The 23,264-nt window shown below is 41.9% G+C and overlaps 1 protein-coding gene across 2 annotated transcripts in view; it reads left to right on the top strand.

Annotated features, from left to right (window-relative positions):
* Window positions 1-23,005, top strand: part of LOC120797441 (RAS guanyl-releasing protein 2-like) — a 32,944-nt gene extending 9,939 nt beyond the window's left edge. The window contains exons 2-17 of one of the 2 annotated variants that reach the window (XM_040141126.1): window positions 1,314-1,443; window positions 1,710-1,812; window positions 2,068-2,124; window positions 2,481-2,612; window positions 3,053-3,203; window positions 4,021-4,194; window positions 6,868-6,984; window positions 7,436-7,717; window positions 11,064-11,138; window positions 11,725-11,844; window positions 12,716-12,831; window positions 12,950-13,091; window positions 17,411-17,447; window positions 19,941-20,099; window positions 20,803-20,865; window positions 21,439-23,005. In XM_040141126.1, the coding sequence (XP_039997060.1) occupies window positions 1,374-1,443; window positions 1,710-1,812; window positions 2,068-2,124; window positions 2,481-2,612; window positions 3,053-3,203; window positions 4,021-4,194; window positions 6,868-6,984; window positions 7,436-7,717; window positions 11,064-11,138; window positions 11,725-11,844; window positions 12,716-12,831; window positions 12,950-13,091; window positions 17,411-17,447; window positions 19,941-20,099; window positions 20,803-20,861 (1,794 nt within the window). In that variant the 5' untranslated portion in view covers window positions 1,314-1,373 and the 3' untranslated portion in view covers window positions 20,862-20,865; window positions 21,439-23,005. Of the gene's footprint in view, window positions 1-1,313; window positions 1,444-1,709; window positions 1,813-2,067; window positions 2,125-2,480; window positions 2,613-3,052; window positions 3,204-4,020; window positions 4,195-6,867; window positions 6,985-7,435; window positions 7,718-11,063; window positions 11,139-11,721; window positions 11,845-12,715; window positions 12,832-12,949; window positions 13,092-17,410; window positions 17,448-19,940; window positions 20,100-20,802; window positions 20,866-21,438 lie in introns of both variants that reach the window. The other variant, XM_040141125.1, reaches the window with a different exon arrangement.
* The last annotated feature ends 259 nt before the right edge of the window (window positions 23,006-23,264 follow it).

Raw genomic sequence — 23,264 nt, 5'->3', positions numbered from 1 at the left:
GGATGGATGCGTAAATGTAAAATAGACTTAAGACATTATGGAAGTTTGAAGACCAATACAGGTAACGATATCACTTAAACCGAAGGCGCCAGTTAATATTTTAGATTGAATTTATGTTTTACATTTGACTGAGCGATTTAAAATGTATTCACGCTTGAGTCAAAGTACCAGTGGTGCCATGAACAAATACCCAATGCTAGTATCATCAGTAAAATGTACTTAAAGCATCAAAAGTCAAAGCACTCAATATGCAGCAGAAAAGCTCATGTGAGTGAAATTTTTATTACATATTATATTATTTTTTATTGATTTGACTTTCATTACTGATGCATTAAGCAGCATTTAAATGCCGTAGCTGGTTGAACAGGAGCTGATTTAACCATTTTTATGTACTGTACTTTACTTGTAGTTTAACCCAAAGTGGCAAAGGCAAAGCATCATATTTTATAACCTGATTATATGTTTTGTATTTAAATTCTTAATCTGCAAAGTAACTAGTAACTGTAACTGTCGAAAACATGTAGTGGAATAACATTGTCTCCCTCTGAAATGTAGTGAAGTAGAAGTGAAAAAAGAAATACTCAAGTAGAAGTACCTTGAAATTGTACAATCACAGTGCTTGTGTAAATGTTTTGAGTTACATCCCCCTGCTAATTTTCATGCAAGGTTTTAGGACAGGGTATTGAACCTTAACACCTTTTGAGTATAAAGTATCAAAAAATGTACTGAAAGTTAGAAATGAATGCTTTCTCTGCGCTTGTTAACATATTCATGGATCAGATATTTCCTAATAAGTCATTACTTAGCTTCTTTGTAAGTCATAACTGTGCCAGTTTTACTCCGTATCTAAAAAGTTCAAAATATGCCCAGTACTCCATTTCACCAAGATTTATACTAACACAAAGCCCCAGCATTTAAGACCATAATGGGGCATTTGAACTCCCCACTGAAAGCTGGACCAATTCTCTGCGCTCCTTCAAGGCGAGCACGTTGCAGTGCAAGTTTTGCACACTGACGCCGTGAATTTGTTGGGTCAAATCCGACCATCTCATCAGCAGGGGGATGACACTGGCAGGCAGATATTCCAATTACATTGAACAGAAAATACCATCACACCAGCTCTTAATGTAAATAGCCACTGATTATATCTCTCTCACGCACAGTGAGGAGTAGCATGCAAAATAACTGACCCCACTAACTGTTCCAAACATGCAGCAATGGACCCTGTGAATTTTATTTTCTCTCTCCTTGCTTCATAATTACTCTCTTTTGCTCGCCTTTGATCCTTCCTTTTCATTTTCTTTTGCGTTCAGTGAGAAGCACGAGAATCAAACCAGACCGAGCGAAACGAGGGGGAAGAAAGGAAAGGAACGATGGAGTCCATATTGTCGGAGCAGTCGGCCACAGTGGACGAGCTGGTGGAAGCGTGCATCCAAGCCTTTGGTTGGTCATTTGTTATAAATAATTAGTTTTATTCCAAAGTTAGATCATTTTACGTTCTATTTTATATTACATTAAGGCATTTTGTTTAAATTTTTTGAAATTTAGAAAAGGTCTTCTATAGAAATGTATTTTTGTGTTGTGCATATTGGTGATCAGGCAATGACTTACACACTGACTACAAAATAGATACACACTAATTGAGAGCAGATGATACTTGCACTGTATAGCTTCCTGATGATGAGGGGCGCCCTATTTTTATGTTTCAGGTGAGAAGGGCAATCTGAAGGATGCTCCCTTGGTCCGTATGTTCCTCATGATGCACCCTTGGTACATCCCTTCAACGGACATGGCTAAGAAGCTGGTGCTCAAGTATCCTTCACCTTTGTTTTGTGATAGCCAGGGACATATGTATGTGTATCCAATTTATACACACGCTGCTCACGGAGCCGATGAATTAAAAGCAGATCCTTTTTGGGATGGAAAAGGACCTTGACAAGGAGCCTCTTTTTTGTTCTTAATCTTAATGAGATTTAAGACAGAGCTGTTGTGGTCTGAAAAGGGGAAGAAACAGTCATGAGTTTTCAGAAAATTTGCAGCAAAGTTGCACCTTGACACGTGCATCAGATCTCAAGAGGAGAACTGCACTGCTGAGCGCCGAACAAGAATATGCCATCTTGTCAAGTAATAAACTCTCTTGTCTATCAGACTTTTACCCCTTCCACTGCTTCCCCTTCCTGAACTTTGGTCATCTCTTATTCTCTTTCTACCCCTCCCTGTTTTTCTCTATCCTTGTTATCCTAATGTACTTGATTTATGGAATTTAGTGTTTCCAGCTGAATAGTCACAGTAACGTGTCCTACAGAAACTGTGTTTATGCCGAAAAGTCACTCTACAACACCAAGTTATAGAATGGTTTTAAACTTAGTGTTGGCAATGGCCACACTATTGTGTTGATGTTAACAAGTCTATCTTCTGTCTTCTTTTCTCAGTGTTTTCATCATCTCTCTCTCTCTGAATCCCTTTGTTCTGCCTTCCAGGTACTGGATCTCTGAGTTTCCAGCAGAGTTCAATCTGAACCCGGAACTGGCGGACCAGATCAAAGACTATAAAGATCTCTTGACAACTGAGGGCAATGAGAGCCAGAGTCAGCTCATTGACCTCGATAGTGTGTGAGTGCTGAAAGCTGTGTGCGCTGTTGACAGTGTGAATGAATGTTTCTGTTTGTGGGTGTTTATGTTCTCAGACATTGCGGAGCTATGCAGGGTCAGTGACTTCTCCTTTTCCCATAAAAGAATTTCTGTGCGACTTCCCTTGAGTGCTCCATAAGGAAATTCATTCTATAGAAAAAGTTGGATAGTTTTAGTTGTTTCGTGTGTTACAGGGCTTGTGCCATTTTATTACTGTGCAAACTATGTGATGCTATTTTTCTGTCACAGTTTTGCTTTGATATCCAACACCTCTGTAAGTGCAGTTTTAACCTGAGCAGTGCCTGTAAAGCTGATCCTCATAATCTGTCATTGTCATCTGTTATTGTTCCAAAACACATAAGAAGAGAAAACTTTACATCAAATATGTTGCATTTTTTGTTTTGCTTTATCGTCCCTGTCAGGCCGTCTTATAAATGGAAGAGGCAGGTGACTCAGCGTGTCCCGTCGGTGTCCAAAAAGAGGAAAATGTCCCTGCTGTTCGACCACCTCGACTCCTGTGAACTGGCAGAACACCTGACCTACCTGGAGTACAAATCCTTCTGCAAGATCCTGGTCAGTTTTTACCGCAGCCTAGGGTGAAGCTGCTGAAACTGTGTAGACAGTGTGGTGTTTACGGCTCTGGATTCTTTGAATTCTCAAGTAATTCAGTGTTTACGTGCTGGAAGCACATTGTAGTTGCTAAGCAATAGAGGTTAAAACGGACTTTTACTGGCAGTAATTCCATTTGTTGTCTGGAAACATTTGTACTGATTTAAATGGTAGACTTTTTTAGATATTCAACTGTGATGGTGCCGGTGGCAATAGGGGGCAGTGGTAGGGATGTATCTTTGTTTCTCTCCTAAGGGAAATTCTGACTCAATATAAAACAGAAGAAGCTACAGTAAACAGAAATATAAAGCTTAGCCTACTGGTCCAAATTTGCTGTAATAACAGATTTTTGCATTTAGACTAGGTGAAAACAAATCTGGTTTTACCTGTATTTCTCAGATCAATGATTGGCTTAATCAATCAGTGAATCAGCCAGTTGGATGCTTTGTTCTCCACACTGCTGCTGTAAAGGAATTATTCTACATTTTGGGAACACTGTTTTTTTGCTGCCTTGCCAAGAGTTAGATGATAAGCTTTATATGACCCTCATGTCTGTATGGTTTATGGAAGCTACAGCCAGCAGCCAGTTAGCTTAGCTTAGCACAAAGACTGGAAAAGGGGGGAAATAGCTAGCCTATACTAACATAACAAAATCCTTTGGACAGAGCCAAGAAATAGTCCAGCGCATAACTCCTCGTAAAAATACTGGGATATGTGCAAGTTCTAGTTTTATTTCAAATAAATGAAAGAAAAGTTGCCAATGCTCCACTTCTCATTTTAGTTTCAGGACTACCACAGCTTTGTGATGCATGGCTGCACGGTGGATAACCCCATCCTGGAGCGGTTCATCACGCTCTTCAACAGCGTCTCCCAGTGGATTCAGCTTATGGTGCTCAGCAAGCCCACTGCCCCCCAGAGAGCGGCTGTCATCTCCCACTTCATCAGAGTGGCACAGGTCTCACTGCTGGGCCCATTATGGCTGTTTACTGTGAAGGTTTTACGACAGAACGGTGCTAAGGTGGTCGTTGTGGGGCTTAGGGTGCATAGTGAAGCAGACCGATATGAGAGGAGCAGAAGTAATCGTTAGAAGGTGAATTAAATAATAAACCAAGAGGTGTGGAGAGAAGGAGAAAGACATAGTGGCTTCGATGACTCGCATACACACTCACACAAATGACGCCATCATTTCCAATTAGGTGGCCATATTGTGAAAAGAAATGATTTAATTTAAAAAAGCTTTGGAGGTATTAGCATGTTAAGATGGCTACTGAGAGCTCTTTAAGATATAGCTGCCGTTAGCTTGCATCTCCAGTAACAATATAGAAAAACAGTCCTCTTTTAGCTGGGTGATTATGCTTCTTTGGCATTATCCAAAGGCTTTAATGGGCTTAAGGGGTTGTACAATTGTCTCAAACAATTGAGGAGCCTCTAAAACTTCAATTTATTTCGAAGAATAAAAAATCACCGAAATTTGATATGCAAGGTTTTCACAATTAAATAAAATGTAATAATTCCCAAAAGAGAATATCTCTTTGCTACAAAGATTAGAATATTAAATTAAGATATAGTTTGTCATAAATTCATTATATAGTATGTACACTTCTCGTTGGCCAGAAAGAAGTGATGATGCATCTTCGATTGAGGAATCACTGTGCCACATGCAGGTGGCATGAGCCATAGTTGCATATGAAATCTCTGATACAGAAAGGAATGTGGGAAACAAACCACAGTGCATTTTGGACAATATGTTCTGTTTAAATTTATTCTAGGGAACCCCAGATTTTTTGAAACAGGAGAAAGCTGACTGAATTTAACAGAGACTGTGAAATTTGTCATTATTTAACATTAGTTCTAGCCATAATGAAGGTTAGTCCATCTCCATGTATCCATATATCCCTTCATTTCTACACTTATTGACAGAAATCATCTACGGTCATCTAGAGGCCAAGACGGCTCTAATCCTAATCTGGATTTAATCTGTTCTCTCCCCTGCCAATTCCCTTATTTGGTTATCTGACCATATGTCTGGAGACTGCCATCCGTTCACTACAATAACATCCCTTTAAATGGCATCCTGGGCTTCACTGTAATTGATATCATTTCAGTTTGATGTTATCATTTGCTTTGGTCTGCCAGATGGGCTGTGTTTTCCCCCTATACGACAATTCATTCATCTCCACTCTGTGTGGAAGCTTCAGTCGTCCACAGAAAGTGCAGAGGGAGAATTTTCATCCTAATAGCCTGCAGTGCTCTTTGAATGCATCCTCATTACTAATTGCAAGTCTACTTTGGGATTGTTTTCATTATGAGATGTCTTGGTCTGCTCCCATTTTCCATTATTTATTTTTCTCCTCATCTGCAGAACAAACTTCGGTCACTCATAATTTATTTAGCCGTGTCTCAGCAGGTTTCCTCACCTCCTGTTCAACACCTCAGCAGGGCTCTTGTCAGGAGAGCCCAGCAGAGCTCTCCTAAGTGTTTCAGGTTCCTTGATACCGAACACTGAACAGAGTGTCCAGAAGTCATTTTGGAGCATGTCAGTCATACAGAATGGGTGAACACCTAGGCAGATACATCATCCCGGCTGAAAATTCCTTCCTTAATTCTTCGCCAATTTCAGTGCCTCAAACTTTGGCATTCAGAGATGTAGCCCGGTGCGAGCACATGCAGGGACAAAAATCATGTTCATGCTGATTTCAGATGTATTCAGAGGAAGCACAGAGGGTAGTCTCAGCATACTTGACATCTCCCAAAGCTTCCCTCTGGGTCTGCTGGTTGTGTCCCATTTCAGCTTCCTGTTGGGAACACATCACAGATGACTCATGTTCATTTGTTTTGTTTTGGGGTTTTTTTTGACTGCAAGGACTGCATTGAAAATGCAAAGCACTGAAAAGCTCTATTCCAATTCATTTCACAGTATGTTCTCTGTGTATGTGTTTGTGCCTTCTGGCTTTGATGAATACATCACATCAACAATCGGCTGTGTGATAACAACTGGCTGACAAGAGGATGAACTGCATCTCCTAGCCCTATCATACACACATTTGTTAGACACCCAGTGTAAAGCCCTGGCATGTTGACAATGAAACCTTTTCCCAGGCCTCGCTGGCGGCCACGTGCACGTGCAGGGTAGCTGAAACCTACTCTGGAAATCCTGGGCTGCCTTCCACACCGCTTTGCCAATTGATTCCGAAGGGCGTTTGAGCTGAATCAAATGATCCCCTCTGGCAGCCCTCCCACACAGCTGCGACCCCATTGATTTTCACTGAGATGCCAAGTAGGCTGAAGGGCAACGTGGAGCCCCGCAGAGTGCCATTCACAAAGTGTTAGCCTAGCTTTGACACAGACAGGTCAGAACATTCAGTAATATCTTGGTATACTCAGATTAGGTTCATGTGTGGATGTGCATGTGAGCTGCTGAACACTTTGCAGACTTTCCCTATACATTCCAAAAGTCTCTGGCTTTTCCTTCTAAAGCTTTTATATTTCATTGCTGTATCTTTCTGACTGTCTTTCTATCCATTCATAACCTACACCATTTTCTCTCTTTCCTATTAGTATAAAATCCTATTTTGCAGTGGCTTACATGTTCAGTTGCCCCTAATATTTCCTCATTCTCCTTTGACAGAAGCTGCTGCAGTTGCAGAACTTCAACACACTGATGGCGGTGGTGGGCGGCCTCAGCAACAGCTCCATCTCCCGTCTCAAAGACACGCAGGCCCACATCAGCACTGAGACCAACAAGGTGCAGTAGTTGCCACTGTCCTCTCAACCATCACAGATCTATTTTTGGCAGCCACAGCCAAACGCAACCAGGAAAATTCAATGTTCACTGCATGTCGATGCATTTAGCTAACAAGTGTTATTGAATCTTGATTCCGCAATCCACATCTCCGCTGTGTGAGCTGCCAAGCTACTTATCTGTGCCCATTACGCCTACACAGTGGCTTTTTAAAACTATGAATTTGAGCCATATGACTGGAAAGTTAAATGCAACAGTTGGGGGAGTTACTGTGTTTTGTCAGTTATCTAAGGCCATCTGGAGAAAAGTTTTCCAGAATGTTTTTTGATTCTTCTAAACAAATATCTCTTGAGACAGGCCCTCTGTTTCCTGCCAACTCTCACCTCATTCCATTCTGTTGTGTCATCCTTTCTTCTCAAATGAATTTCATCCCCCTTCATTCCCTCAACTACAGGTCTTTAACAACCTCATTGAACTGGTGACATCATGTGGGAACTACAGCCAATACCGCAAGCGCTTCTCCGAGTGCTCTGGCTTCCGCTTCCCCATCCTTGGCGTGCACCTGAAAGACCTGATAGCCGTGCACGTGGCGCTGCCAGACTGGGCAGACAAAGAGAAAACACGGGTCAACCTGGCTAAGACCCAGCAGCTGTACGCCATCCTTCAAGAGCTGGCGCTCATCCAGACCACACCGCCAAACACAGATGCCAACACAGACCTGCTCAACTTGCTTACGGTGGGTGCAAAGACAGGATCAAATGTGTATGTGTGGAGTCCAAGCTGAATGTTTGGCTTGGATTAAAGATGTACCCACAAAAAAACAGCGTGTACTGGGCAAAATCAGGTCCTGCGTCAGGTACTGTGAGGTTGTTATTCATCAGAATACAAAAGCATTCATTAACCACCCAGACAGCAGTGAAGTAGGAGGAAAAACTTTGAGAGGGACCAAGACTTTCTGTCCAGCCGGCGTAACAGGCAGTCTGTTACTCTCTCTTTGGCTCATGGTCAGACAGACTGTACTGTAGGCAGCTCGGCCAAAAATCTTTGTACAGACAAAGGCCAGAGATTATATGTAACCAAAGCAATTCAAAGCATGAACATTAAAGTTCAAAGCTTTCAGATGTCCAAAGCAGATATGGTCCAGAGTGGTCCGAGCAGCCAGTACATCACCGTTGAGTAATAAATAGTATATGACTGCTAGAAATGGTTACAGAGTTTACTATTAAAACATTGATTATGTTGAAAATGAGAAGAAGGATGTAGTAGAAACAGGAGAAATAATTGACACTAGTTAAATGATGTTGGGAGGTGATAATTATTATAATTAGATGAGCTGAAACAAAGTCTTTACAATAAATACATTTCTGCCCAATTTGTAAACACATTTTAAAGGGGTAGGAGATATCCTGACATTTAGTCCTTAGTATGAGTCAATCCCCAAAACACTAGATCCTACATTTCCTAATAATGAGTCAACTGAACTCCATGTGTAAAATTCCTGGATAAATAAAAAAATGAATCGTAATAAATAGATGGTATATACGGTCTTAACACTAACATTCAGTAATGTAGAGATGACTACTTCACGTCTACATCTTTGTTCACTACTCTGACATTGCTATCTGGTGCTTTTATCCAGGACAAAGAGTCACGGCCCCTGTTTCAGCATCTCTTCACTGAACTTCACTGAACTTTAAACTGTTCACCTGCACTGAAACCTCCTGTCTGTTACTGCGTCCTCATTAAAGACTGAAGGGCTTTTTGACTTTGAAAAAACCCGAAAGAGGATCCCAGTAGAATCAGTGTTGCCTTTTAAATCTCAACACTTTTGCAGTAAAGCCTTTTACTTGAGAGATCGAATTACTACATTGTGATAGTTCAGTTTTACTGATTTGGTCTGTGTTTTCTCTTAGTTGTGAAGTACTGTATGAAAAGAGCTATTGGAATAAAGAGTCTCATCAAAATATCATTACTGTTAAACTGTCAAAGTGTTTCTTCAGAACAGTAATCTTGGATCCTCCTCCACAGACTCTTTGTCTGTCCTAGCTGACAACCCTTCGCTCCCTCGCTCCATATATTGCACACTGTCAATCACCAAACACCAGCAGGAAGAATTGGAAGCATCCACCAGGATATAATCCATCAAAAACATGTTGTTGCCTCATCTAATACATTCAGCTTGACATGTGAAATGATAGTAGGAAATTTAAACTAGATTCACCAAAGCAGTATTTTGGCTTAAACTCAAAATAAATTACATGTGGGAAAAGGCATCATTTAACAAGGCATCATTTAACCACTGGTATTACGAAAATTATACTTTAAGTGAGAGTTACCAATATTTGAGCAAACAGTTTAGTGCAGCTACAGCTCAAATAAATCAGGATATTCTCCGGCAGAATCACAGCATGATGCTTCACGTTATATTTAGTAGGAGTTCTCAAAGTGGAAATACTGAGTGAGACTGATCTCAGCTTTGTTGCTGCCTTCGCTTCAGTATGAAAGCTGAGGTGGTGTTTTAGCACTTCACACTAAACTCCTTTGTGTGCATCGGTATTTTTTGGCAGATGCAGGTGAGAGTTTCATGAGTTTGAGATGGGGAGTTTAAACGATCCCAAGAGATCAATTACTCAATCTGGCTGCAGATGTTTGTATGAGATTGCAGCTGGATCCCCCCTTTTTTTTTCTGTAAAAATGAAAGAGAACAACTTGACAGGCTTTGGCGCTTAGGGGCACCAGGGAAGTTTGCTAGTCAATACCCAATTATATTATGTCAGTGCTTATTGGAGTTGATCTAGCCTGAGTCCTACTTGGCTCACAGCAAGGAAAAGGGAAGAACATCGATAAATCTTTCAAAAATAATGAAAAAATGAAGGCATGCCTGTGTATGGAGCTAAAATAAGCAAACCACATAGGTTTAAAATACTATTTTCCTCCTCTATGATTCAAAAGAAGGAGATTTTATGATGTCATCCTGAATGTGGTGAACAATTAACAGTCAACCTTTGCCCTGAAATACTGCAGGCCTCTCTACTGTAAATCAGAAGGCCAAACAAGAAACAAATCCCTTTCTTCCTTCTGCACTTACAACTTCAACTCAGTGACGCCCAGGAAACACAATTACAGTAAGACAATAGAGAAAATAATTCAAGGCCAACAGTGGGTGCAGTGGCTTATTACATGTGGCAGTCAATAAAAAGTATCCAAATATTCTGATTTTATTATTTTATCATCATTCTGAATTTTACTTTGTATGTGTTGGGTCATTAGTACGTTTTCAACCAGAAGCATTTAGGGTTTAAATATTAGGAATGCACAATTAAATCTTTGCCAGACTCCTCTCTGCAGGCATAATATTTAAAAGACAGCATTATAGTATTTGAACATGCAAATACTACAGGAAACTCATTTTCTTGCATGGTGGAAGTTAAGTCACTGGAGCATCACTGCTACTTTTTTTTTTTGATAATGTCACTTACAGTCATGACTACAACTTTTCACAAGTTACATATAAATGTATGCTATAACCAGCCCATGTGTTCATTTTCAGTGTGAACGTTAATGGAAAAGCACAAAAGCATCAGATGATGTGTATCTGAACAAATATTCAAAAAAAAAAAAAGAAATTAATTATACAGAAGCAGTTTTTTTTTAACTACTATGCACCTGTACATAATGTGGTTTTGGATGTTTATGTTGATAGTTTCAACCAGAAATCTCATACTATTGAAAGGTAACAGTGTCTCATAACCACAAATGTTTAATAGCGAAAGCACTGATAACGATATGTAAAATGTTAAGATGGCAATCAGCTATCCAATTGTTGGACACTGGTGAACCCCTGGGATGTAGCAGAGCGTACAGTAATAAACCATATAAACCCAAATAAACTCAGTTCTTAACATAAATGTTTAGTTTGTGTCATGCCAGTACTACAAACTTTTCTCACTGAGGTGAGTTGTATGAAGACAGAGACGTTCATGGACAAAGTGGCGAAATGAATGCTTCTGTGAACATCTACCTCGGTGTGTCGTGGAGATTCTGTCGGAGGTTTACACGGCCCTGTGCTCTGCTCTGTGCAGGTATCTCTGGACCAGTACCACACAGAGGAGGAGATCTACCAGATGTCTCTACAGAGAGAACCACGAAAGCCAGTGGTGAGCAGCTCACAGATGTACACTATTGGTCCCACGCTTTTCTTCTTCTTTTTTTTCTTTTTTTTTTTTTTTTTACAAATATCCCATATGTGGCAGTGATATATCCCACCCTACTACTGTCTCGATATGATGGATGGTCATGATATTCACTGCACCTTTTGAGAGGTGTCACCTGCTTTATGAAGCTGCTAGCCCATAAGTAGAGGAGAGGTTTAGAGTCCTATGATGCTGCGAATGTTTTAGACAATGTTTCTTCCTTAAAGTATTGAATTCTGTGGGGTTGTTTGAAGGATTTAATTTTCTGCTAAATTTCCCAATTGGCTTTCAGAACCCATATCTGCCCTATGATAGTGTGGATGCTCCGAGTGTATATTGAGTGGTATAAAGAAAAGCATCACAAAGGCATATTGGAAATCTTTATTTTCATTCTCTCGTGATGTTCTGATCCACTGTAGTAAGCCCTGACTGCTGCTCTTTACAGCAGCTGTCCTCTCCTTCTTTTTCCTTTTCTTTGTAAGATGACAGCTTCTTCTTCCCCGTGTTGATATTGATCTCATGGTATTTGGTTTCTCATCGGCCGTAGCAGAACTCCAGCCCCGTCCCCGCGCCTGACCCCAAGCCCACCATGATCGATGAGTGGGCTGTGTCGGTGAAGCCCAACGCAGACCCGACGATCATCAAGAAACACATAGAGAAGATGGTGGAGGTGAGTTTCTCAGCCGATATGCATTCCCCTCCCTCAGGGCTAACTGTAACCTGTGGGGTCCAATGTGATGGCACTGCAAGGCTAAGGATGAATTATCTGTTGTTATCCTCTCCACCACTATCTTGACGTCTGTGAAGTGCTCTCGGCTCTAAGGTAAAATTGCTAGTAATCTTTCACAGACTGGGTGGCTCATTTAAAAACCATGCAACACTATTTTGGTGATTTTTATGTGTTTTTTTTTCCTGGAATTTGAGGATTACATGGTTCCCTTTGGGCTTAAAACATTTTATCAGCCTGGACTGCTTAAAATCCTTTCAAAACCCATGGGATTTCAATAATACAAGAATTTTTGCCGAAATGCAAAAATAATTTCAAAAGTGTATTTTTGGTACATTTGACAGCAGGAGCATTAAATGGATACATGACTCGCATACCTCTCCAGGAGACAAGTTTGTAGTCTTCTGATGAGGTGTGGTCACATTGCACTTGCTTTCAGTGGGCTTGGTGCAGCAACATGTTTGTATTCTTATCCTAGACTTCTTGTGCTTTTTTCCACGAGACTCTCTCATATGAGCACAGAGCTGCAAAGCCTGATGAATGAGACCTGTTCATTAGTAGTTGCGTGTTTGTAAGATTGGATTATTAGCATAATCAGTGCCCCAAATTGTTTCATTAAGCCTACCTGTTTCATTCACAAAAGTGATAACCAGTGGGGAAAAGAAGACTTTCACACTGCATTGCTTCAAGTTTTGCTGTTGGAAATCAGCAAACAACAACAACAAAAAATCTTATAAAGGGTAAAGTCAAACTGTATATATAGTTATAGTTGAATTCACGTTGAAAATAACCATCAGAGCCCTCTCGCTTACAGTCAGTCTTCAAGAACTTTGACACAGACGGTGACGGCCACATCTCCAGGGACGAATTTGAAGCAATAAGGAACAACTTCCCTTACCTCAGCAAGTTCGGAGAACTGGACAAGAACCAGTGAGTCGCAGGGTCACACAGACAGATCCATGCCGTTTACAGACGGAGCCAGCAGTGCTAACTCGCCCAATCTGTTGCAAACTCACATGTCTCTCCCGTCTTCTGCGTCCTCTCACAGAGATGGGAAGATCAGCAGAGAAGAGATGATAGACTACTTTATGAAAGCCAGCTCTCTGCTTAACTGCAAGATGGGCTTCATCCACACTTTCACCGAAACCACCTACGTGAAGCCTACTTTCTGTGAACACTGCGCCGGCTTTGTGAGTAAAGACCCAATACTCGATGTCAACACTAATCCTATTTTGAGCCTGTGTTTTTCTCACTTCTGAACACAGTTGACAGTAAAATTACACAAAATGTTGTACATGCAATAGTTGGATATGGATAAGTTATAAATACTGACTCAGCTTTATGAGTTATGAACCCCTCAGGCTCCTGTGAAGGTCTTAAACAAATATCGATCTCTGTTTTGATTGCTTTTGTGTTTTCAAATGCATTGATTTCTTCACTAACCCAATCGATGGCAAGTGTCATAGCTTGTGCGGTCAAAGGTCAAAGGTCGGCTGCGCTCACCCTGCCATTCCACTGCCATGTAGCTGCACAGACTATCTGCACTTCATTATTTGTCTCAGCAGTGCATGATAGCCCCATCTCTCAGAGGTTCCTCCTGTCAGGTCAGGGCTATGCCAATTACTTTGAGATACAACCCCATGCTGCTGAAGTTGCATTCTGGGTAATTTGGGAGGAAGGTAAAAGGACGAGATGATAACCCTTCTGTGTGTGTGTGTGTGTGTGTGTCCTCTGGCCCTTAACATTCCCAAAGTCCCCCTAGGAGCTCTGTGTTATTTGGACACAGACAGTGAGTCAGCACTCGGCTCTAATGAGAACAGGAACAGGGCCCTCACATTGAACTGGAGACGGTGATATGACATCCCTTTCATTTCTCTATACTTCATATAAGCTAGAGAGATATTGTAATGCTCCAAAGCGAAGTAGGTCATAGATGATGTGTATAAACTTTCATTAACACTCGGAGGAGCACACTTTTAGACACACACTCCTGTGCACACACATTCATTCTCCAGGGGAAGCTCAGGCATTTTCAAACCAGCATGAGGGGAAACTGGGAATGGAGAGCAGGGAAAGATAAGGACTCTGACAGCGTGCTCCTTCCTTTTAATGTGTGTGTGTGTGTGTGTGTGTGTGTGTGTGTGTGTGTGTGTGTGTGTGGCAGAGGTACATGCACCAGCTACTTCCTCATTTGCCTGCTTTGTGCTTTCCTCTTGGCTCCTGTGCAAAAACAATATAATCCCGCAGCCCATTTTTCAGCACTTGTCTAAAACACGCTGTACAAGCCAAGCCGGGCCCCCTGTAAACACCGAAGAGTTCACTCACCTGCAGCGCCTCACATGGATCTTCGTAATCTTCTACTGTTTTGGCCTGCAGCCACCTTTGGCCTTACATCCTAATTAATGGCACACAGATTAGTTTTACTAAACGCACAAAGCGAGGAGACACTGTACCACGTGTGAGTTTTTGCATCTCAGGAGGATAAAGCGAGTGTTTAGCCAGAGGCCCAGAGCATGTTTATATGAGAGATTGCAGGGCGTGATGCACAAGCCTCTTTGGGTTTTTGTTGGCTTCATGCAATCAGAATAAGAAAAGTCGACATAAATCTCTTCCTTCATCTCTTACTGTTGACGTTTTCACAGATTGTCACAAAGGCTCAACTTGACATGAAAAAAAGTCAATCAGAGCATTTAAAATTTTTTTTACTACTAAAAATGGGTTATTACAGTCTGTCTGTCTATGCAATCTGTCCAAAAATGAAGCAACAATATCCGGAGCGTTTATTTTTCTTTGAGGTGATCACACCTAGCGATTGATTTCCCAGCTCCAAATCTTTCTTCTTCTATTTATTTGGTGCGTTGAGATTGCAAACCAGCCCTTGTAAGCAAACCTGACATGGACATGTTTGGGTGACCTTATCCAGCTGACTCACAGATTTTTGGCAGTGGAGAGGGGTGTGCCCAAACAAATCTGTCTCCGGTCCCCGCAACTTCAGCTAAACACAATGGAACTCTGTTCCCTTTGCAACAATTTTCCTCCGTTGACGTCCAAGCAAGTTGAAGACGTGCACTGCTTGTTGAACTTACGCAGCTCATCCGCTTGGTAATTTGCATGAGTTATGGCACTGTCTATTAGTCAAGTCAGCATCACGTCAGCAACGTGCACACTCCTGTTTGTGTCATGCTTTCAGTGGAGGAGGGATTTGACTTTGATTTGAGGATGCTTTACGTTTGAGTGACAGCAATGCCCTTTTTCACTGTTAGCACATTACAGCAGTTAAAGGAACAGTTTGACATTTTAAGACTTATTTGTTTTCTTGATGAGGGTTAGTTGAGAAGATTGATACCATCCCTCTCATATGTCTATGTCCACTAAGTATGATGCCACAGTACGCCCAGGAGAAGGTGGCCTGTCCCCATTGGTTCCCTGGCAACCTCATGATGACCAAAGGACTCTAGGAAGTCACTGCTCCCATCCAAGAAATAGTCACAACAAAATACCCTGTAATACGCCAGCTTAATATAATCTGTTAATTAGTGACCTTTAGAGGAGGCTTCTTGTTCTTTTTTCTTTTAGTTGTCTGATTATCTGCCTGTCAGCGCTGTAATATCCAACAATTCAGGAAGGCAGGAACAGAATGACAAGTGATTTATGCTATTCTTAATGTCTGGTAGTAAAATGTAGAAGTAATTTGGTTTTGAAGCACTTTTTGTAGCTGTAACAGCAACTCATAAATTCTTTACTCATGGAAAAAAGGTTTGACTTTCAACTTCATTCGAAATCCTCTGCTAGAGTAAGGAAACATCCAATATTGCGTGAATGTACCCGCAGTAATTAAACAGTAATTAAATACATACTGCTTGTCACATTTCATTTTAAACACATTGACATCTAACATGTCAACTCAAGTTTCATGCTCGCTCGCAGGCAACATACTGATTCAAAGGCTTGTAAGCATACAAGGAGACGTCAGTGAAGGAGTCCAAAAATAGAAGCTTATCTCACAGAGTGCATCTTTCGTATTGTCAAAGGAAAATAACAAGTGTGTTTTCAGTGGTTGTTTGTAGTGCATTGTGTTTCACCGTCTACAGAGGCAGTAAAGGTCAGTCAGTGTAGGCAGAGCTGCGATGATACTTGTGTTTAGATGTTCAGTAACCAACTTCTCTTTGTTGTAGACCAACTGTGCTCATGGTTTCCCACTGTGTGTGTGTGCGTGTGTCTTTATTTGTGTATATCTGCGCCTCTACGGGTGTATGCGTTTGCATGCAGGCATATAGATTTTGTGTGTGCGTCTGTGCCGTGTGTGTGTGTGTGTGTGTGTGTGTGTGTGTGTGTGTGTGTGTGTGTGTGTGTGTGTGTGTGTGTGTGTGTGTGTGTGTATGTGTGTGCGTCCGTGGTGTGTGCGCGCGTGTGTGTGTATGTGTGTGCGTCCGTGGTGTGTGCGCATGTGTGTGTGTGCGTGTGTGCGCGAAGGGGTCAGGATATTTTGTGCCCCCTCAGATGTGTCAGTGCAGTGTGTGATCTCCAGCTCGGCTCTTTCATGTCATTGTTCCCCCACTGTCTGTGCGCTCCCCGCATGCCGCTTGATCTCGGTCCCCCTCCGACCCCTCTGTCCCGCCAACCTCCTCTCTCTCTCACCTTTCTTTCCCTCTGTCTCTCTCTCACCCTACATCTCTCTCTGTTCCATTGTGCTCCTTTCGTCATTTGCTTTTTTCCTTCCTTGGCATCAATGGGGTATATCTAGATGGGAAATATATCGGGGTTTTAACATGTTTTAGCCCATTAACTGCTAATTGTGTGTACGTTCTCTTTACGGCCAACCATTTGCCAAAGCACAAGTTTTTAGATTAATTTCCTATGTTTCAGGCAGTTATTGCTTTCCATTCGTCTCAGTTTACAGCTCACCACAGCTTAGAGACTTGAAACTTACTCGAGATAGCTAATACAAAACATTGTGGTGGTGGTTTGGAAACTGTTGTAAAGCAAGTGGTGCAAACAGAGGTGGCTGACAAAAAAGGCACACACACTTTGCAAAAACAAGAATGTGAGTTTTGTTATTTAAAAGTTGTGTTTGGGCAGCCAAGGCTAAAAAATGTTGGAGGGTTCCTAAAACAAAGACCGACATTTAAAAAAAAAATCAGTCCCTGTTCACCACATTACATTGTTAATTAGCTTTAACTTATCATTGAGAAGGAATATATATTATTACCTGCTGTTTTGTTTCATTACAAATATCCACACCTCATGACGATGTTAAAAACTGAGGTGCAGTTGCTAGAAATTGAATAATTCTGTGGACGAAAGCTCTACCTGTGGTCATTAAAAATCTTTGGCCATACAGTACAGAGGAGCATTTGTTGACCCTACTCTTTCCCTTTCTTTCATCTGACAATGCTGTGATTAATGCGTCATTTTCATTACTTCAACATCCGTCTTTCCTAGGTGGAAACAAAATGAAAACTCATCCTAATGAAGACTGCCCTTTTTCTTTCTCTCTCTCTTTTTGTAGATATGGGGCTTCTATAAGCAAGGCTATAAGTGTAAAGGTAAGAGAGCACTTCTTTTAGTCCTACATCTGCTGCACAGATGTGTGTGTTCCACCCAGCAGGGTACAGCCTTCAGAGAATTAGTGATTCTATTTGACGCCTCCTTTGAATCCCAGTCATCACAAGCACACACACACACACACACACACACACACACACACACACACACACACACACACACACACACACACACACACACACACACACACACACACACACACATACTCTCTGTAGATAAAGATCCACAGAGTAAATGTTATCAACACAGAAATATCATGCTCTATTACTGTATGTCCACACACAAAGCTCTGCTCACTAACAGCTGGGTAGGCTCCATCACCTGAGACCACAATACAGGAGTATTTGCCCTTTCAGGGCTCCCAACCGACCAGTGTTTGAGGAAGCTGGTTCATTTCACAAATGTACATACACACAGTTGAGCAACCTGCAAGGCCTCCCGTCCTCTCATCCTCGCCGTCATTAGCTTCAAAAGCTCACATTAAGTTTCCTCCTTCGCCCTCTACGGATGTGCCACCCTGTGCTGACGCTAGAAATTACGTGGGGATAATCTGCGGGCATTCAGCACACTGACTAACTTGCACTGCACATGTTTCCATATACATGTCAAGCAACAGCTTTGAAAATGATGCCAAATCTGAAATGCAAATCACGCAGTTTTCAAGAGTCCCGCAAGAAGTCATTGATTATAGCTGGACCTTGTGAATGGGTCAGTGAGGGCCCCCGAACCTTTTGTTCGGTTATTTGGTTGCACAAGCCTTGGTTTTTTAATTTTTGGGAAGAGTTTACAAGTATCGTTTCAATTTCGATATCAATTTCAACAATAGCCCGAGAAAGAGGACTTACATGTATGTCTCTGTGTGTCAGCGGATGCAATGTATTCATGTTCTCCTCGTTCTCCTCTTGAGAAACGAGCATTTCAATTACCAACTCTCTCATGTCCATTCCTGTTCTCAATATGAACTGCTTCCTCGGTCATTCAGGTTCATCTCTGGTTGGCTAACTAACGCTTCTTAAATAGCTTGCAAGTTGTCATCAAACATTGGAGTTGCATAGCAACTAGAGTAATTAATGCTCCTCGGGGCCTTTGAGGTCCCGCGGCCTGTTACTAGCAACGTACACAGCACCCTGAATCTTCTGTTTAGAAGTAATAAAAAGGCACCACTCTGATCACTGCCTAATGCCTTAATTAGAGACATATCCTATTCTGAACAAATGTGACGGTTTCTGGTGAAGTCTTAAAAAAACAAAAAAACAAAACACTAATTTTAGCTTTTATACACGGTGTAATTCCGTTTCTAAAAGACCAACATGACCACATAATTGCTGCTGTTGAGACAAAGGGAGGGAAAAATGGCAGGGAGGTGAAAAGAGCAAACACAAGCAGACCCGCACAAACACATTCAGGCATTACTATGTGCATACTCAGAACCCACGCGTAGCCCCAAATCGTACGCTCTCCCACCTCCCCTCCTCTCGGGAAGAGTGTCTGACTGGGAGTGTGTGAGTGTTCTGGCTTGTTCCAGTGCATTAATGAGACCAGAGTAAGTCAATGACGGAGCCCCACAGCCATTCATCCACATTACCATTGTTAGCCCGTGTTCAGGGAGGTAGAGAGCGGCAGGGACATAATTGAAATGAATCGCCCCCATGTTAGGAGCTCTGAATGTGTGAGTGTGCGTGCGTGTGCGTATGTGTGCACTTGGATGTTTGTTTTGGGGCAGTGTACTTCAGATAGTTAGATATTTAGCCTTGGACATGAGAGGCATCTCAGTGTTTTTAATAGGTGTAGTGTTGTCACAATACCAGTATTCTCACTTTCATATCAACACATTATGGCTCTGATATCACAGCAACTGCTCCTGCCTTTGGCCCTCTCTGTTTAAAGAATAGCTCAATATTTTGGGGAAATATTCTCACTGACCGTCCTGCGGAGAGTTGCGTGAGATGATCACTACCGTTTTCATAATTGCCCATTAAATATGAAAGTATTATACAGAGTATTCTAGTGAATACCCCCCCCAGTGGTTTCAAGGAGTAGGGGAATTAGTAAGGTATGTGTGTGTGTGTGACTGTGTGTATTCAGGTTACTTGACTCTCACATGTTTTCTTGCTGTGTTGCTGGATGACCCATCGCTCCCCTCCTCTTAGACCCCCCCTTGTTGACAGAGTTGTTGTCGGGCACAGTCGGCCTCACTGTGTGTGTGTGCCAGTGTTCATGTGTCTGCATAGCATGTAGAAGCACTATCCTGTCGCCAATAGCTCTCCCATCTCTGTTGGCACCCATCCATCTGTCTGACCCTCTCCCTCTCTCTCCACCCCACTCCCTGTCTTCCCCATACTCCTGGCCTTTCCCTACCTCCTGCCCATCCCGCCTCCCCCTCCTCCTCCAACGGCCCCCCCGTCCTCTCCTCCTCTCCCGGCACCTCTCCCTGCCGCCGCCCTTCTCCCGCCGCATGGACGCTCTTGGGGCAGCCTGTGGGGTGAACTGCCACAAGGCCTGCCGGAGCCGCCTGGCTGTCGAGTGCCGGAAGAGGACCAAGAGCATCAGCCATGAGACGCCTCCGGCTCTCCAGGCCAGATCCTTTAGCTTCCCTCCGCCTGCCAACACTCCGCCCAGCCTGCAGGACACAGGTGAGGGGTGCTTTGGTTTTTAAAAGGTCAAAATGCATTTAAAATCAGTTTTTATCTAATCTCTTTCTATTGCAAAGCGTAACCATAGCAAAGCAAAGGCAAAAACTAAACTAAAACCAACATTTTCAACAGAAAACTATAATTTTCATTTGCTTGGCAGAGCAAATGAAAATTAAAATTCATTTGCTTGGCATTCTTTAAATGTACAAAAACACTAGCAGAAAAATATCATTTTCTTATCCAAAACACCGTCTAATGTAGTCGCCCTCTCAGAAAAGTGTAGCCTAGAGTAATTTTTATAACGCGTTCTCGGCACTGCAGCACCTCCACTTTTTGAAGGGTGCTTTTGTCTTCCTCCAAGCATATGGCGCACTGACATTTGGAAGATATTCTAAAACAAGAGAGTATAATTTGCAATGGAAATGTGATCGGTCCACCACAGCGAGGCCAGTGACTCAGAGACGCAGTGTTTTCATCAGATATTAGCAAAAGTGGTGCCCTACCTGGCTCTGATTTTTTTTTTTTTAAATCATTGTGAACCTGCTTGATCAGTGGACTAGACAAGAGCGCCAGGTAAATGAATTGGAGCGGTAAAAAGACAGAGGCCACACATTTCATTAGCTGTAGTCTGTGTTTTGCATTTCCATTTGTTTGATAAATCTATTCCTCATTTCTTTGCCCTCACCTTCTCTGTCTCCATCAGTAATTGCTGAAGAGGATATAGAGACAGTGGAGGAAGGAGTGTTTGATGTCCACCTATAACCAGGTGAGAGAGATGATCACTTCGGCTGCTAAAGAAAAGTCTTCCTGTCACTATGATTGCTATTGACATTTTCTGGTGTGCCTACTCACTTTCAGTGTTCCTATTTGATTTTTACTTGAGTTAATCATTTCATCATATATACTGAGAGTATTGACAATTTTGAAAGAGTGAAGCACCTAATTGCGGATTAGAATCGTTTTCACGATGCTGCATCACTTGTGGCACTGATACAATGGGCTCTATTAAAGCCACTGATGCGACACACTCCAGCATCACTTAAATTTTACAGCACCATGGTTTGTATGCAGTTAACTGTCATCATGGAGTTAGCGTTAGTTGTTTAGGATCAGGAGCGCATAGCTGGTAGAGGCACATAACTCTGAGCTCGGCACGTGATTAGTGAGTTTGGACACAGCCAGACTAACTCTTCCCTCTCTTCCCAGGGTGAATGCTAAGGCTACACTACTATTATGCACAGTTATCACAGTGCTGATGCGTTTTCATGTAGATATTTTTCCTTGAGCATTTAAACCTGTGTCACTCGATGTAATCGCCATTTCATGAAAATCCTTGCAGGAGCCTCGACCTGAAGTGGGGTTTTGATGAACGGGCCAGTGACAGTCCCCAGCTCTCTATTTGAAAACCCCCTTCTATGGTTGGTGTGCAAGACGTCAAGTCAGCCACCGCTGGGAGCCAGACACAGAGTGTGCTGCAGTACGTCAGTTTTACAGCCCTCTCCACTGAGGAGAACTTGCACTGAGCACAAGCCTGAATACCTACACGGTGCCACACAGTGGACACATACGGCAACGGCAACTCCACTCCAGCTAACTCACATGAATGTGACGACCAAGGCCAATGTAAATGTAAAATCTCTACATTTTGATTCTATGTCGGCCAAGTGTTACTGTAAAAACTCACTATATGTTCCAAAAAAAATCCACAAAATTGTATTTTCTTGGTGGAATGTTAAAGTCAGTGGAGTTTTATAATTTGAGCACACTTTGCTGCAGATTGGAACGGCTGTCTACTTTTTCTTTAAAACATAATAGAGGTGCTGTTATTGCCAAGAATGTAAACCTGCCACCCAGACTAAGCTACTGTCTCCTTGATCTGAGAAGCTCAGCTTTTTATTGTTTATCATCTCGTTTTGAAATACATTTCAGTGGACCAATTCCGATGTCAGATAAAATAATTGTAATTTGTGGTGCCTGTCTGGAGCCTGATGACAAAAGCAGCCATTTTAAAAACAAAAGAAACAGCTGAAATGACTATGTGGACAGTTATAATTAGGATGGACTTTGATCAATGTTATATTTTTGTCATGTTTTCCTGAATATCAGTAACTGTCCTACCGTTGTAGCTGTTGTGATGTTTTCAGTATACAGTGCTGTCGTGTACCAGTGCACTGCGATGATCTCTCCTCTTGCAGTACTGTGAGTGTAGCAGAAACTGCGAAACGCTGCTGTCAGATGAGGAACCCATCTTTTTCCAATAAATACACTGACAGCACAGAGCCAGAATCTGGCTAACTTCCCAGTGATTCCTCTAATAGGTTTTGAATTTGCGCTGAAGCTCTTGGACTGTCAGTTGAAATACAATATTCAAAAGAATAATACCAAAACTGGAGTAATGAGGCTTTTCATTTGACAGTAGCTTATAAAAACAATCCCCTGAGAATCTGTTGTGATACATCTTGTATTTTGCTGTTTTTATCCTGCATGCTTCTCCCTTCATGGCTCTATTCTATGGACAGACTTCTCCGTTACTGAGAATTTCTTATTTTTTCTTAATGTAGCATGCCAAGTTATCATTTATTTAGGAGAGATAAAGTCTTGAAATTCCAGACCGAGGAAATGTTTCTGTCGCTTTGTGCCTGTGCGGAGATGAATTCAGACTTCGAGTGCCATATTGTTAACTGCTGGTTTGTCATTGAATGAGACTCATCACATTGCCGGTATTTATTTTCTCTGTATAAATAGCTAAATGGCTGTCGGCCCTTCTGTGTCACTCCCTGCCTGACGAAAGATGTTTGTTGTAATTCTGTGAATGAATCTTTCAGACTGATGTCATGCTGTTTGTTGTGTTCTCCAGATGATTCCTCAGTATTAAATGCGGGCATCTTTCTAATATGTGATCTGGTTAAGAATTTCTGTGACTAATAAGAATGTTGCTGAAGGAACAAGGTTTTGTCTTGTCTTTGTGAGATGGGAAATGGCCATGTTTTCACTTTGGCCTTAAGAATCATTGGTGTATACACATAGAGTTTTTCCACTTTCCCTTGACTTCTTTTTAGCTGCTTTGATCTAAAAATACTTCAAATTGTTCAGTATTTGTAGAATTAACATGAAAGAATTACTCTCTCTCGCCGGAAAACTCTGCAAATTACAGCTGTAAAAATC

This window comes from Xiphias gladius, chromosome 12, assembly GCF_016859285.1.
Source record: "Xiphias gladius isolate SHS-SW01 ecotype Sanya breed wild chromosome 12, ASM1685928v1, whole genome shotgun sequence".
NCBI lineage: Eukaryota > Metazoa > Chordata > Actinopteri > Istiophoriformes > Xiphiidae > Xiphias > Xiphias gladius.
This window is presented reverse-complemented; position numbering and strand designations above follow the sequence as displayed.